Raw genomic sequence first — 16,373 nt, forward strand, 5'->3', positions numbered from 1 at the left:
ATCACAAAGTACTTTGGAAGCCATAACAATCCTTAAGAAACTGAAAACATGGCAGAGACAATCTAGTTTAGAAACCTTGGGTGTTGTAAAAACATCTGCAGATACAATCTATCCTGAATTATGGTGTGAAGCTCTTGACTATCAGCATTACACATAAGAGAAAAAAAGCAAAATAGTTAATTAACACAGCATTATCTTTTTGAAGATGTTAAAAAAGCCATTCCTGACAGTACAGCTGCTTTGCAGGTTGAGGGAGGGAATGCAAAACTTGGGAAATGCATGGGCTGCAACACAGCTGCTTCCTTAGTTTAAAACTTCTAAGAGCTACTGAGCAGAAGCAGTTATGAAAATAATTAAACCTTTTGTTACCAAACCAGCAGTAAAGTTGGAAATCAAGGTGCTACAACCATACCAAGGAGTCCCAAACATTTTACCTTTTGTACAAAGGCTTTTTACAACAGAAATCTGGAGCCCTGAAAGGCAAACCTGGGCAGTTACATTGTTATCTTCAGAGACATTTTATCTATTTCCTCGCTTTAACTTATAAACACATTTACCAAGAAAGGCATCATATTTATACTGGCAGTTCTAATGAAAACATCAATCCCAATCTGGTTCCAGCTGCATAACAAATTGATAAATATTTCAAAGTACCATCAGAAGAACGGATGGAAAAATTCAAACCGGAGCAGAAGCATTTAAACAACAAAGCCCTGTAAGAAGCAAATGAATGGGTTTTAATAAACCCCAGGCTTAAACTGGAGGCAGAGAGGTCGGTTATAGGGAACACCTTCATGTGGAAAGGGTAATGAAGTGCTGGGGTGGCTGTTTGAACCCACCCCCACCTTTAGGGAAGGTTGGCAGCGGTGGGTGAGGGAGGGCACGGGCCCGGCTGGCACCGAGGGGGCTCCCAGCCACCACCACCCCTCTCCCCTTGCCCTCTGCCTTTGCCTCGCTCTGAACATGCACTTTGCTCTGCTGACATCTTGTGGAGATCTAGATTTAGCTTAATTTACTGCAGAATATCCTGTTTCAAGGAAGGGGCTCTGTCTGCAGGGTGTCTCTTACGTAAGTGCTGTAGCTGAGGGGAAGCTGCTCGTGCAGGTCTGACCAAGCACTTCTTTTCTGCTGAAACGTGCACAGGGATTTTCCAGGGCAGCCCTGTTTTGTGGTAAGAGCAGAGTCTCTGAGTCCTAGTTGTTTTCAGGGCTGTTGCTAATGAAGTAGATCAGGATGTGATTCCAGAGCTGAAGTCTTTGCATTGAACTTCTTGCAGCCAGGGCTCTGCCACCTCCCCAACTCTAACTCTGAGACATTTGCAATCAAATTAACATAAACCACCTATCTCTTGGGGCCTGCCAGTGAGAACTAGGGCTGGAACCCCGCACTGTCGGTGTGTGCCCACAAACACAGACACAGCTGCTCACACAGAGCCCTGAGCCTGCTCAGGGGGGCTTGGCACGAGGCAGCTCATCCCCCTCCTCACAACCTGTGCTCCCAGCTAAAGATGGACACTTGGATCTGTGTCTGTCTGCTCTGTGGGTGAGTGTTGATGGGTGAGTCACACCAGCTCTGCCTTCCCCTTCCCTGATCACTCAGCTGAGGGCAGGGACCAGCTGACACCTTACAAGTTCACCCCCAGCTTATCTGGCCATAGCTTGTTTTCTGCACCCAAAATGAGCTGGACTAAAGCTCTCCCAGACTGCCCTACTACTTAGCACAGTGCTGAATTAATGACCCTGAGCTCATACACATCACCACAGCCCTTTTATCCCCACCCTGTACTCAGAATTACTCCTTCTACACAGTTCCATTTGGTCGATACTTAAGTACCCACCCAGGCTGATTTACCTTCATAGCACAGTCCATTTTCTACACATTTATTCCTGAAGCTCTTGTAACTGCTGGCTGGAAATATTCAATCAAATTCAAATCTAATGCTGTCCCTGCTTAAAAAAAAACAAAACAGCAAAAAACCCCACAACCCACAAAAAAACCTCTGCTCTTCCCAAAGGTGCGAATTCTATTCTGCTCTGAACAGGAATGAAAGGCTTAAATGCCTAAAAGAAAGGAAATTATTTAAATTAAAACAAAACAAAAATAGCCCCAAGGTACTGTTAATGTCACCACGGGGAGATCAGACCTGTGAAGGGACACATGATGGCAGAGTCTTGCTGTGAGCCCCTCAAGCCTGAGGCTGCTCCAGAGGAAGACCTGTGAGGTCTGGATGAAGGTTTATCACCTGATGGACTGAACTCCTGCTCCCAGCCCAGGCTGGGGGGTGACACAGGGAGCATCAGTCCCCACCCTGGAGCAGCTGCAGGACAGTGGTGTGAAAACTGGGCACGAAAAAAGGGACTGAGTGAGCACTGCAGTCAGTACCAACCCAGACTTCTCAACTGCTAAATGGAGCTGCTTTCTGCTTTTTGTGTGGGTCCTCTCTGCCCACACCGTGTCACTGAGGCGGCTGAAGGCTCCAAGCAGGAGGGTTCACTCTGCCACCTCCCACCACACATCAACTGCAGATCATTTCTGGAAGTGTCTTGTCTGGGCTTCAGGATCCACGGTGCTTTATTTTTATCAGGCTTTGCTTAGCTCTTGGCTCTCAGCACAGGATTTGCCCCTCCCAGAAAGTTTGTTAAGGCCTTGGTAAGACCTCAGACATCACTTCAGCCCATACCCAAGCCTATGTGAAAGTCCTGATAGGAAATCTCTGCTGTTCTCCAGCACTGCCACACAGTTTCCTTTCTGTCCCCATCTCCTTGAACAAAACAACCTGCACTTCAAAATCTTTTCTGGATGCAATGCACTGTTTTCATGCTGGGGAGCACCATTTTGATTTCAGGCTTATTTGGGAAAGTCTGCTCTCAGATCCAAGTGTTGTGGATAAGCTCTCCCAGCATGGGTGGTTTTCTTTTCCTCTGGCTGCTGGGCAGAGTGTGTGTTTTGCTGCCACATCCTTCATCCACAAATGCAAAAGAGTCCAAGGGCTGCCCAAGGGGTTCCCCTGCTTTATAATCTCTCTCACACATATGCAGGGATTATCAGCCTCGGGAGAGCTGAGGACACAAAGACCAAAAACATCCTCCAGAAACAAATTAATGTGCTGGAAGAAATTGCTGCCTCCAGGAGCTTGGGATCTGTGTGTGTGACTCTGTTCTGAAACAACACCACCATTACCCAAATGAGAGCAAACAGACAAAATAATAACTGGTGATTCAGGAGAGCCATAGTGTTACAACCCACAGAGAGCTGGAGACTGCAGCCATCCAGGTGGAATTCCTGCCAAAGTACATGAGTTTACATGGGATTATATTCATTGGACAAGTACATCTGCATATTATTCTGCCCTTAATCCACATACAAACCTCCAGGTGAGGGTTGGGATCCCTGTTTCCTCTGTGCAATACTGCTTCTGTCCTTCAGATCCTCTGCAGCACACACCTGCACACTTGTACTCAGATACACACGTGTTGTCCTGCCATCCTGATATTCCTTATCTCTGATCTTGTCTCACCATCCACCTCCCCATTTCCTGCTGAGGAAGATGCACACCAGCACCTTGTCTGCCTCTGCTCTATGGAGGTGAAGCAGCACTGGCAAGGCCCAAGCTGGGATGGTAATTACTGATGGGTACAAAGTCTCTCAGTAAGAGAATGTACTGGAGGACAGTCAGAATTTGGCAGTTTTCAGAAGCCTTTGTCTAAAATTTGTAAATGCCCTTCTAAAACAAAAGCCACAACTTGAAACAATGATGATACCTGCAGGCAATTTATAATGGGATGAAGATGGAGCAGTGTGATTCTAACTTCCTAACCTTCCTCTGCAAGCTCAGATGGCAGAGTTTTCCAAGGGGGAGAAGAAAGAAAATCATTCTTGTGACCTCCAGAAAGAGATGGTTGACCCCACTGCACTGCAACTTCCTGAGTGATAAAACATCTATTGCTACAAGGACTGCACGAAGAAAGGAGAGAGCAAAGACCCAATCTCTGCATCTCCATCACTGACTGAGATGAACAGGGAAGAACCATTATCCAATTTCTTCCTAGAGAAGCCCAGGCAGCACCACTGACCTGGAGCTGTTTGGGATTGTGAGGAGCTGGTACTTGAGGGTTTCCACAAACTGGGCTGACATGGAGCAGCAGTGCCACAAGGGCCAGAATTAACCTCACTGTCACTGCCCGAGGACCACAAGAGATCCAAGGTTCAATGCAGCTGAAGGATGGGATCCCTCAGATGTTTATGACGTACCCAGGAATTCAACCATCCCTAAAATATTTTTTTCTCCTCGTGGAGTTAAGTATCATGTGGCATCAGGAGCTCTGGGATAGGTGGCTGCACCTGAGAGGAACATGAAGAACATTTTACACAGCAAATTAAAGCTCACGAGGCCATAACCTACAAACACAGTCCTGGGCTACCAACATCTTCAAACATCATGGCTTTCTCTCTATGGCTGAGGAGGAAAGTCATCTATCTGTGTTAACTTTCCAGGATGAGAGAATCCCTTCCCAGCATTAGCCTTTTTCCAGACTTCTTGCAGTGTCTGAGGCTGGGACACCATCAGGTCCACTGGGAAGTCTCATTTCATAGCAAAATATGGAGAAAAAAAAAGAGAGATTTTTGTTCTGAAAGAAGCTGCTCAATAATTCCACTCAGGAACTCCTGACAACATTCCTCTCCTTACTTTGAAGTGCCTGAGCTGTGTCTCTTAAACATGCTGGGTTGCACATACATTAACTAGAGAAGCATGGAGATAAATGAGGTGGAGCAGGCTTTGTACACAGATGGATAAGGTGCCAATGTGATAGAAATGGATCACTGAAAGTTCAGGACATTTTTCCATGCCAGGGTCTGTGATCTGCTCTCTCAGAACCCAGAGCCTCACTGCTGTGGAGATGGGCAACGCTTGTCTTTTGCATGTTCGTGGTCTGGCTCCTCAAATGGTGTTGAAATGACAAATTTCAGGCCAAGCTGTGCTGGCAATTAGTCAAGGATTAGATGAGCCCCCTCTGTCAACACTTTCATTCGTTTCTTACCCAAAGGGGCAGCTTAAGCAAGAGCCAGCAAAGCTAAAATTCAAACATAAGGAGCAATGGGAGGAAATCCAAGGATGACTTTTCCCCCCATCTTGTAGCTACCAGAAGAAGGAATGCTCTACTGAGTGGTCTAAGGATGAGTTTGGTCAATGGTGTTCAACAGGCAGCCCCTGATGTGGGAGGTGCCATCGCAGGAAAACATGTCCCTGACACAAGGATTGGAGTCACAGTGCCACGAGAGAAGATCTGGGATTAACTTCCAGGTGTAGCCAGGCATTGCTACCATTGCCTTAATGGGAGAGGCTCCTTCCAGGTGCATCCTGGGCAGGGAATTCCAGAAGGAAGCTTCCAGCCATGTCACCCTGAGACAGCACAGAAGCCAATGGGCCTCGTGCACTCACAGGAGAGAGCAGAAAAAGGCACTGCAGGCCTGGGGAAGCAGAGCTGCAGGGCCAACCTCTGCCTATTTCAGGAGCTTGCACTCACTTGGACTTACAGTTTCAGCCATTTAAAGGGAAGAGAAGAAGTCAGAGGACAGCAAACCCTGAGGAGATCCCCACCAGAGACAGACCAGAGCAAACCAAAAGGAAGTAAATCTGTCTCCTGCCTGGCATCCTCTCTGATATTGGCCAGAGAGGAATGAAGAAGAATGACAGTGTTAAAAAGGAGATCAGATCCTCCAAAGTTTAGCCAATCTGCCAAGAAAAGCCATCCTCCACAGCAGTAGCAGAAGACAGAAAGAAGGAGGAATGCTGTGATCCCAAAGAGCCTTCCCCTTCCTCCTTCCTGCTTTCATCAGCTCCTGGGAAGAGAATTCACACCAGCTCTTTAGATGACAGAGACAGGTCTGCACACAGCAGAGAGTGACAACAAACAGGACACCTCAAATCACAAACTGCAACACAGCTACAACCAAAACCCTCTGGCTGACCCAGTCAATCCCCTTCCTCCAGCAAGAAAAGGCTTCTCAAGGTTTCACAAAGGGAAAACTCCTCTGCACTGCAATAGGAATGCAGGTGATTTAAAACCCATGCAGCACATTTCTTGCCTGGGTATATCCTCCATTGTGCTAAGTAAACTTCCACATATAAAGCAGCTTAAATCAGTTTATATTTGCTTTCCTGTCCCTGTTCTGTGTTTACAGATCACGGTATTCAGGGGAAGAATGGAGGTGTCATTATTTTTGTGGCTCAGTAACATGTTACACATCACAGGAACTTCTATTTCCCCAACACACAGGAACATAAGTCTATATTTGATTAACATAAAAAGACCCTTACCAGAAAGTGAGTAATCTGTATTAGTCATCCTCATGGCTGGAGTGTAAGATACACTTGGCATGTCATGGCCCTTTTCCTTCTGTTTCCGTCGATACCACACAAACAGTGCCAGCAAGACCATAATAATTAGAAGGAGAATAATAATTCCAATGATTGCTCCCACTGAGTGCCTCTCTGATCCAAGAGCAGGGCTAATTTTAGTATAGGGGTTTAATTCTTCCATCATAAGAGCCGCTGTTAAAAGTAATTCATAACACACTGTAAATTGAATCGTGCATTTCATTTTCGAAATACTGTTGTTGTTTTTTTTTTTAAAGCAAGTACATCACTGGAGAGGGGGAAAGAGATAAAGAGAGAGGGATTTTACAGACAGAATCCCACTGTACCTTGATCACACCGGATTCCTTTGAAGCCTGGGCTGCAGTAGCAGGTCCCCGTGACATGGTCACATGTCGCATTATTCATGCACTCACAAAGTTGTTTGCAACCATAACCAAACGTTCCTGGTGAGCACTCTGGGAAGCCAAAGAAAAACATTGGAAAGAATTCCTGCTGTTTTCAGGAATGGGTGCAATGGCAAATTCAGTAGAAAAGTCTCCCTGGTTTCAGGGTCTCCAGGGTAACACTCTAATGCAAGATGATTACTATTATTTTAAAGCAGAGGATAAATGTATTTCATGCACAATTTATTACTTATTAAGCTGTAACTTTCTGGAAAAGTCTTACAAGACTTCCTAAGGATGAAATCAATAATAGGTACAAAGGATTTAAAAGTCTTGATATACATTATAAATGTTCAGAATTTGGCAGAGCATGAGCTCAGAAGCTTTAGAGAACCTCTTGAAAGAGCTTAGCATTCTCCACCACCCTACTGATTTTTTTTTATGAGGTAGTTGCAAAGAAAAGTTTTAATGAACATTTATATGAACCCAATAGAGTTTTACCAAACAAATCCCACGTGCTTTCCTACTCATCCCTACTAGTGCCAGGAGGCGAACAGAACATTGTAGGTGGAATTGCAGAATTGAGCACCTGAATGGTCTGATTTGCTCTGCTTCTGTACCAGGACTCCTGATACAGAAGGAATTTCTATCCTGTCTTTGTATTTCTATCAAAGACGAAATGATTGAATGCCCAGCTGAGAAATTTATTCATACAATTACCATGATGGGCTATTACAATAAATCTGTAGGCAGCTGACTTTACTTCTGGAGGCACTATTCAATAATAAATTGAAAGAAACAATGTCTGTCACATCCCACTTATTTCCATGGAGAAGAAGCATTACTGAAAGCATTCACACTTGTTATGATACTATAGAATATATCTTGTTTAACATGTGACTCCCTGTGTGTCCCTGCAAATGTTTTGCATAGCATGAGACACCTCCTCAGTGTCAGTCTCTAAGTAGCTTCTAGTAGCCAAAATTTAGTATTTAGTAAAGAACTCTAGCCAGTATCTGTGTAATGATTTGCAGTGTGTATTAAAGTTGTATCTCTTTCTTTAATCTGCTGGTCCTCAAATAAGGAAAAAAAAATTTACAATTAATGCTCATTCTGATAGTAACCTGTAGCCTACTTAAAATGAATAAAGCCTAAATTTTGGGACTGCACCACAGAAATGATGCCTGCAATTAGGCATTTCATCTGCAATGCAGTGTGACTGCCCATTCAGCAGGATCTGGAGAAAGAAGGAGCCTTAATGAAGAGATTCTTTTAGATTAAACAGTAGAAAAACAGATAAATAAATACATTTGTAGTTTGGATAGAAAAGAAAGCCTCAGGCTTTGTACAGAGGTTGCATTAAGAAGTAGCTTCTTGTATAAAATCTGCTAATGTGCAGTTCTACTGTGGGACTTTTTAGTTTCCTGTTTTGATGATGGTTGCAGTAGGGCTGTACCCAAATTCACAGTAAATTGGCCATTTACAGAGTTACAGAGGTGCCATATATAATCCCCCATGAGCACACACATTTGGTCCCGAGATATTCTCTTTGCTGAATGCAAGTGTGTGCAAAAAGATAATTATGAATTAAGTTACATGTACAAACACTTCCATAAAGATCCATGCAGCGAGCTCCAGTTAAAGCCTTCCCTTGCAAATCTAGCAGGAATGTTATTGCATTACCTTACTGCCAAAAAAAGGAAGGGAACCCTGTGGAATTAATGCCTGGGTAAGGTGAGATGGATTTTATGTTGCATTTAGAATATGAGTAAGTGTGTGAGAATTTTCTTGTGATTTACTATACTGGACAAACAAGTCATTATTCAGCTACAGCACATCCAGTCTGCACTACCCTCATTCCATGTTCTTTAAAGAAGCCATTTGGCACAGGCTGCTAAATATGCCAGCAGGACATGGACAACAATTCCAGTAAAACATGCCAGGTCCCTTGGAAGGTAATTGGAGTTCATTGTAAACACTTGCTCACTGCTCTAACTAAACACAGATCCTTCCCAAAATGGCAAACAACTTTGCTTTCCCTGTAAAGATGAATCTTTATTTGCTCCACATCAATAGCATAACAACTTATGCAGGAAAGCCCCAATATTCCTTGGAAGGCAGAGAGCAGAAAGGATTTATTTCTTTTAACCCTTCTGTCTTCCTTCATGCTTAAGGAAACCTGATGCTCTCAACAGCATTAGCAAGGCATGATGCAGCTTTTGGGCTGTTTTTCTACTAATTAGGTACAAGTTTTTTGGGAAGGCTCCATCCAGTCAGCACTGAGTACACTGACTTGCTTTCCCTCACCCAACTTTAGCCTGGGAACGAAAAGGCCCAACTGGCAGAGAATTCACTGTATTTCTTCATGCTTAGACTGCCCAGTTTTCCACAGGCACCTTCTCCTCCCTGTGGATTACATAAGGTGCCTGGGGTCACTGACTTGCTGACATCAACACTTCATTTAAGAGCCTATTTGTGCAGAGAATTCTGAAACACCCCCTCTCTCCCTGGAGAAACAGAAACCCGAGGTCATGCTGGTACTTACTCTGCTCGCACTGTTTGCCTGTAAATCCAGTCCTGCACGTGCACTGCCCGGTGATGTGGTCACAGTCGGCTCCGTTCTGACACTGACACACGTTGGCACAGTTCTTGCCATAAAAAGCAGCTGGGCAACCTTTCAGGAATCAGAAGAAGGAAGGACTAAGAAATGAGCTGAAAGCCAAACTCAGATGCGTTATCAGCACAAAACCTGTAGGCCTATAAATCTATGGATTTTCAGCCTGTGTGTATTTAATAACATTTATTTGATGGTCTAAATGCAGAAATACTATGACAGCCAATTTTCTTGAAGTAATGTTTCTCATCTCTTACAGAATTGCCTCTTAAGTGTTCCAGAGGAATGAAAACTTGACCCATCTATACAAACCACATTTTCAAGAGGTGAAAGAAGATGCTAAACAGAAACTCTCTGAAAGACCAGAGATCAATCAATTACTTGCAAGTGAAAGAGTCCTCTTAAAAGGCTCACCAGAATTGGATCTCCTCTTGTACAGTGCTGGTAATTTGGCACTAGGAAGAGAAATCCTAAATCAGGCCACCTGTACTGGGGCCTTAACAAGCAGGGACATGGACTGTGCAAATCCTGACAATTAATCAATAATCTAAATTATTTGCCCCTCCTTTAAAGGCACAAAAGCACCGAAAGCTTCAAGAGTGTTTTCTTTGGGGTGACGTGAGGTTATCCCAAGTAAGAAGCAGGTGGATTTCGAGGGAAGACTGCAATACTTGCGAGAGACACGAGGTAGCAGCACATACTTTGACAGATTCCCTGTCCCTGGAAGGCTTACGCTGAGTGCAGAAGAGCCCCGTCCAGCCGTGGGTACATCGACACTCTCCATCGTAGGGGCTGCACAGTGCTCCGTTGTGGCAGTTGCAGGAATGAAAGCAGTCAGGGCCCCAAAACCCACTGGGACAGGCTGTGGAAACAAAACACATTTGTCGGCTGACAGAAAAAAAAGAGCAGTGATACTGTGTCAGTGCTGAGGAGGAACAAGGACAACGGGAGAACCTGCGAGACACCAGCGAGGGCAGAACCTCACATGGCAGAGCTGCAGAGACTCCCGGACAGAGACTGGCTCTTCCCAGACAGAGACTGGCTCTTCCCAGACAGGGACTGGCTCTTCCCGGCTCTTCCCAGACAGAAATTGCTCTGGAAACCCTGGAGCCAACCTGTGGCTTCTCCCCTGCTGTCAAGCCCTGGCATAGGGATTTCTCCCAGCAGGTGATGGGAGGTGATTCTGCCCCTCTGCTCTGCAAAGGTGAGACCCCACGGGCAGAGCTGCCTCCAGCTCCGGGATCCCCAACATCAGAAGGATGTGGAGCTGCTGGAGCGAGTCCAGAAGAGGCCACGGAGATGCTCCAAGGGTTGGAGTCCCTCTGCTCTGGGGACAGGCTGGGAGAGCTGGGGGGGTTCACCTGGAGAAGGAAAGACTCCAAGGAGACCTGAGAGCCCCTTCCAGTGCCTAAAGAGGCTCCAGTAGAGCTGGAGAGGGACTTGGGACAAGGACCTAGGCTGTCAGGACTAGGGGAATGGCTTCCCACTGCCAGAGGGCAGGGTTAGATGGGATATTGGGAAGGAATTCTTCCCTGTGAGGGTGGGGAGGCCCTGGCACAGGTTGCCCAGAGAAGCTGTGGCTGCCCCTGGATCCCTGGAAGTGTCCAAGGCCAGTTTGGATGGGGCTTGGAGCAACCTGGGCTAGTGGAAGGTGTCCCTTCCTGGACTGGATGAGCTTTAAGGTCCCTTCCAAGCCAAACCTTCCTGGGATTCTATGATTCCATGATTCCCCAGGTGGGTCACGTGAAGAGATCAGCTCTGCCCTGAGAACCATAGAAGCAGCAACCCTCGACACCACGTCCCCCTGTGTGCTCTGGGCACTCCCCCTGCCTTACTGGCATTATCTGTGAAGACAATTTAGACTTGTGGTTGTAAGATATGGAGGTAATTTAATTTTCTTCTTGACATTCTGGAATTCTTGCATAATAAAGCCCAGCTATTCAGGTTTACTTTGCTATGCAATCAACCACTAAAATTACCACATTCAGTTGAGGCACCGAGTGCTGCTCCAATTACGTAAAAAATGTAAAGAAAACTTCTTCCAATATGAACTCCCATCCACAAATTCAGATTGCTTTTGTTGATGCGACCAATATTAAATTAAAATCTCCAGGTCTATTTTATATTTCAACAAGTACAATATTAATATATATTTTAAAAAGTTATTTTAAGCCTCCCTCCAAAAAATGAATGCAGTAAGTTACAGTTATTAGTGCCAGACTAAGAGATCCAAAATGATGATAGCCCTTCAATATAACAACTATATTTTTGCTTTAAAAAGCACTTTCCATGGCTTGCTATTAAAGACATGAATTAATAAGGCACAGTTCCCAGGAAACCTGAAAGTACAGAAACCATGCCTGCTTCCATGGATGCCAATGGCTCCTGCTCGGACGATAAATGCAAGTTTCTGGCACATGACAGACACCCCTAAAGCCAGAATGAGCAGCCAAAAAAACCTGCCATGACGTTAATCAAACAAAAGGTCACTGAACTCACACAATGTAAAGCTGACCAGGACTTGGCCTAAAGTCTTTGTGCTATAAGCAACCAGAAATAGCATCACAGAATGTGCTGAGTTGGAAGGGAGCCATCGGGATCATCGAGTGCCACTCCTGGCCCTGCACAGGACACCCCAAAATCCCACCAGGAGCCTCACAGACAGTCTTGGTGCTGTGACCGCTGCCCTGGGGAGCCTGTTCCAGTTCTCCTTTGTAAGGCAGAGCTGCAGGGTCTGTCAGAGAATCCAGAACTGGCTCTGGAGCCTGAGCTAAAACTCTCTCCTGCGCAGCTCCGACTGTGGGTCATTCCAGGTTAACTGGTCTGATGGAAATAGCTCGGGAGGTGAGGCCAGGTGCCCACAGGAGCCTGGTGTGGGCCAGGATCACCTTGGGAGATCAGTCACCCTCTTTACAAGGAGGTGACTGAGGAGACAGCCACGTTCCCCCTTGGCTCATACCAGCTACAACCAGGTCCTTCTGCCTCCTGGGCCGGCAATGGTTGCTCTCCAAGAAAAACCATCTTTTGTCAAGGTTAACAGAAACTAACAGTCATTTCCCAATTACATGGCTAAATATAATGAGGAATCTGAGCAGCTTTCTTTTTTTCTCCCCCCCCCCCTTATTTTTGAGTGACAGCAATATTCTGCCTGTGGAAGACACACAATAAAAGCAAAATTACAGCCGTCTGTTTTTATCCGATTCCTGCTTTATCACTTGAAGTTTAATATATTTTACTCTGGAATGCTGTCTAATATGCTAGTTGTATCCTGAATATGAAGTAACATTTCTGAATGATCGGATATTGCCTCCCTCTGTGATCCAGCTTCAATTAAGGGATGCTCTCAGGAAATGACACTTTGGGATCAGCAAATGCCAATCTTCTACCTGGGCAATTTTCAAGAAGAAATCCTCCATCCCTCCAAGCCCACGTTGACTTTTACAATTAAATTACACTTAATAGAAATATTTCAGCCGCCTAATTTCTCAATTCTGGGGGGTTGGTACATGAAAACATTTACTGGTTAATAAATTCTAAATGTAATAGCTGAAAGAAAATGATTTCAAAAAAATAAATAAAAGGGAATGCAGCTAGAAATTAAAAGGGAGCATGGAGCTTTCTTTTCTGATAAGAGCTTGTGACCTCCCTTTCCTGGAATAAAAGCCAGTCACTGCTTCTGCAAACTCCAAATGCAGAAACTAATTCAATCCAGAGCTAACTTAGACTAATTAAGAGAAATAAGCCATAAAGAGAGTAAGGCAGTGGCTATAAAACCTCAGGGATTTCCCCAGAACCCGTCTCTAACTATCAGAAAACACTAAGCAAACACAAAAATATGTCATTTTGAAGCAGAGGTGGGAGGACAACACTTTGCTTACTCTGAGAGCAGTCCATGCCTATCCAGCCTGGGAAGCACTGGCAGGACCCGTCGATGGGATTGCACGTCCCGTTCTCGGTGCACTGACACACCTCGGCACAGTCCTTCCCGTATCTCCCACTGGGACACACTGGAAACACAAGGCACTTTACTGAAGGCTCTTCAGAATGGACATGAGGAAGTCACAGTTTAACATTTAGCAATTAGAGATAAAATTAATTGCAATGTTTTTCTTCGATGAAGCCGAACAAGCAACGATCTTCTGGAAAGAAGGAAAAGGCAGAAAGTATTCGAGTTCTTTTTTTTTTTCCTCGCATCCCAATCATAAAAACAATAGGACACAGTGATCTCAAAATCAATTTTTCTGCTGGAAAATGAAGCCAATATAGTTAGAAGATTCCAATGATTGAAGGGCAGTATGGAAGGATGAGAAGAGGAGAGACAAAGAGAGAAAAGGGGTTATTGGCAGAGGAAGAGAACAGGGAAGTTGAGGAGAATTCAATGAGCAGCAGCCACCACAAGTGAGTGGCTGGAAGGGATTGATCTGGACACTTGGAAAGGGGAAGCAATTAAGTTGCAAATGTGGTTCCCAAGGATTATATATATGTTTGACTGAGAGCTGTTAAATAGATGTGCTGCATCCAAAAAAATCAGCACCTATCCTTGTGTGCCCACCTGGTTTAGTCCTGAAGTTGGAAGGAAAGAAACTCTAAATTTATTTTTCCAGAGTCATCCTCTAAGAGCCCAAGCACAGTGACAGAAAACTAATAGACATGTAGATCTTCAACCTCCCACCAAATTATTGGAAATCTTTAACGTTAAAGTTGATGGAAAGCTCTGTTCAGTAACGAATGAAATGTTTCATTTCTGGGCTCTTATTGGCTGTGTTCCCTGACAAAAACAGATGTATTTTCAAAATAAGATAAAACATACAGTCCATCTTTGCAAAGAGTGTAACAAATGGAACTGGACTTGTATCCTGGTAAATAATAGCGATGTCAAAAAAGTGATTAAGGCACTTCCCTGAATTATGCAGCTGTTTTACCACTTCAGCCTCTCTCACTTTCTCAAAAGTAGTCTCTGCAGGTGACCTCAATCTATCCTGACTGTGAATCAGCCACAGATTGAAATCCTGAGCTGTGATTCATTGGTTTTTATATAATATGCCATCCTCTACTCTTACTACAGCAGAAAGCTAAGAATGTGCAGAGTTATTGTTTTCTGCCTGTATTTCTATATACTGTGGACTTATCTGTAGGAGTGGATAAAGTTGGGTTTGGCTTTCAAATTATGTGCTAAACAGAACAGTTCCTAACTGAAAAGAGATAAAACTAAACCCAATATACAGCCACAGTGAAAAGAACAATACACAGACACAAAGAGAGGAGGAAAGCAAAGCCCTCAAATCACAGGCAGAGCAAAAACTGAAATGATCTGTCAGCCCGGGCTCTTGCAGAGGCCACACCATCAGTCACTTCCAATGCTCCATATACAGCAGCTCCATGCACTATTTATGGCATCTTTAAGATGGAGATAGATAACATCACCTCAATGATTTTTTATAGGTACAAAAAAAGTAGTTCTCTAAAGACTTGCTCAGAATAGGAGCTGATTTGTACTGCAACACGGAATGCTAATGGATCAGGACGAGATTTGTGATCCAAACAGAGCTGCTGGCAAAGGCACCAGGTCACACTTCACAAAAGCACTGCTCTGGTGCACACAGGGAGAGCTGTTCCTTCCCCGGGAGCACCTCCTGTCTCTGGGAAATGGGATGATGCCCTCTGGAATGTCAACACAGACGGACCAACCAAATGGTTGTTCCCCTTAATTGAAACAACCTGGTTGTGGATTGACACGTCAGCTCTCTTGTGAGGATGTGAGATCCAAACACAAGCCCTTTTTAAATGTCTCAACCAGTTTTAAACAGAGCTGTAAAGCAAGGCCTGGTGCTGCTTTCCTCGGGAGCAATCTGATTGTACAACCCAGATAGTGATGTTAATTAGCCATAAAAGCTCTGAAGTGGGACTCCCAAAGTCCCTGTGGGATGTCAGGTGTGTTCCAGCAGCGATAACAGGTTATTATCAATCCATCTTGCTACATGATTGTGAAAGATATTCATAAAACAGCTGTTTAGTCATTTGTAGCTCGGAATCCTGTGCAATTTTGGGGGGTTACACAGCTCCTCACAGGCATGTGCTGCTGGTGGAAGAATGTTCCTGCTGCCAGAAAGGAGATGGCACGAGGAGATGAAAATTCCAAAGTGAAATCTTCGTTTCACATTTTTTTAATGGAAAACATTAATTAACATTTTTCTTTCTACAAAATAAAGTTACATGTTAACTCATTATGACAAACTGCAACACAAATTGATTTTAATTAGGACATGAATATTTTAAAATTAATTTACTGGATAGATCAACATTTCAAAGTAAAACCAGAAGTGCCGAACATCTGAGCAAAAATAAAATAGTTTTCTTAAGAGGATAATTAGACCTGCTTATGCTTTGAAATCTGGCTAACGTTTCACATAAAATGGACAAATTCACTGAAATATGTTCATTTTAATAAATTAATTGGTATAATGTTTAGTTGACTGTACAACACAGGAAAAAGAAAACATGGCTATACTTACTCCATGTTTAATGATTTTGCATAAGTGCTGCCTGCAATTCCTGACTTACTGACAAGCAGGTCATTAAGAAGTGTCACTCAATTTTTGCAGGGATGGTGACTTCACAAAGGGCAGTCACCTCTTTTAAATACCTGTATAGGAAACACCCCCAGCAGGATGTAACCACTGAGACTGCAGAATACTGAATGCTTTTGTGGGTATTTTTAGGATAAAACTGAAAATCAAACACAGTTAAAAATGGAGTAATTAATGGAGGAACAGAAAGGGGATGAGCATGTGGGGGAGCTGAAGCTGCTCTTCACCTGTGAAAATTAACTCACTTTCTCTGCCTCATTGCAAACTTTTCTGTCTCCTGCACTCGTGTTCATGACTTCAGCTATTCCCAACCAGGTCCTACACAGTGCAAATAGTTTGGGCTTGTGCACCTGAGCTGGCCTTGCCCTTAACCAGAATCTACAGGTCCTGCTGCAAAAGATCCCGTCAAG

At 44.2% G+C, this 16,373-nt stretch overlaps 1 protein-coding gene across 3 annotated transcripts in view; it reads right to left on the reverse strand.

Annotated features, from left to right (window-relative positions):
• MEGF11 (multiple EGF like domains 11) overlaps window positions 1–16,373 on the reverse strand; it is a 269,339-nt gene that overhangs the window by 20,395 nt on the left and 232,571 nt on the right. For all 3 annotated transcript variants that reach the window (XM_027688734.1, XM_027688733.1, XM_027688735.1), the window contains 5 exons: window positions 13,255–13,383; window positions 10,110–10,238; window positions 9,308–9,436; window positions 6,706–6,834; window positions 6,320–6,553 (listed from right to left, as the gene is read on the reverse strand). In XM_027688734.1, coding sequence (XP_027544535.1) covers window positions 6,320–6,553; window positions 6,706–6,834; window positions 9,308–9,436; window positions 10,110–10,238; window positions 13,255–13,383 — 750 coding nt within the window. The remainder of the gene's footprint in view (window positions 1–6,319; window positions 6,554–6,705; window positions 6,835–9,307; window positions 9,437–10,109; window positions 10,239–13,254; window positions 13,384–16,373) is intronic.

Source organism: Neopelma chrysocephalum, unplaced genomic scaffold, assembly GCF_003984885.1.
Source record: "Neopelma chrysocephalum unplaced genomic scaffold, ASM398488v2 Primary Assembly neopelma1_75, whole genome shotgun sequence".
Lineage (NCBI taxonomy): Eukaryota > Metazoa > Chordata > Aves > Passeriformes > Pipridae > Neopelma > Neopelma chrysocephalum.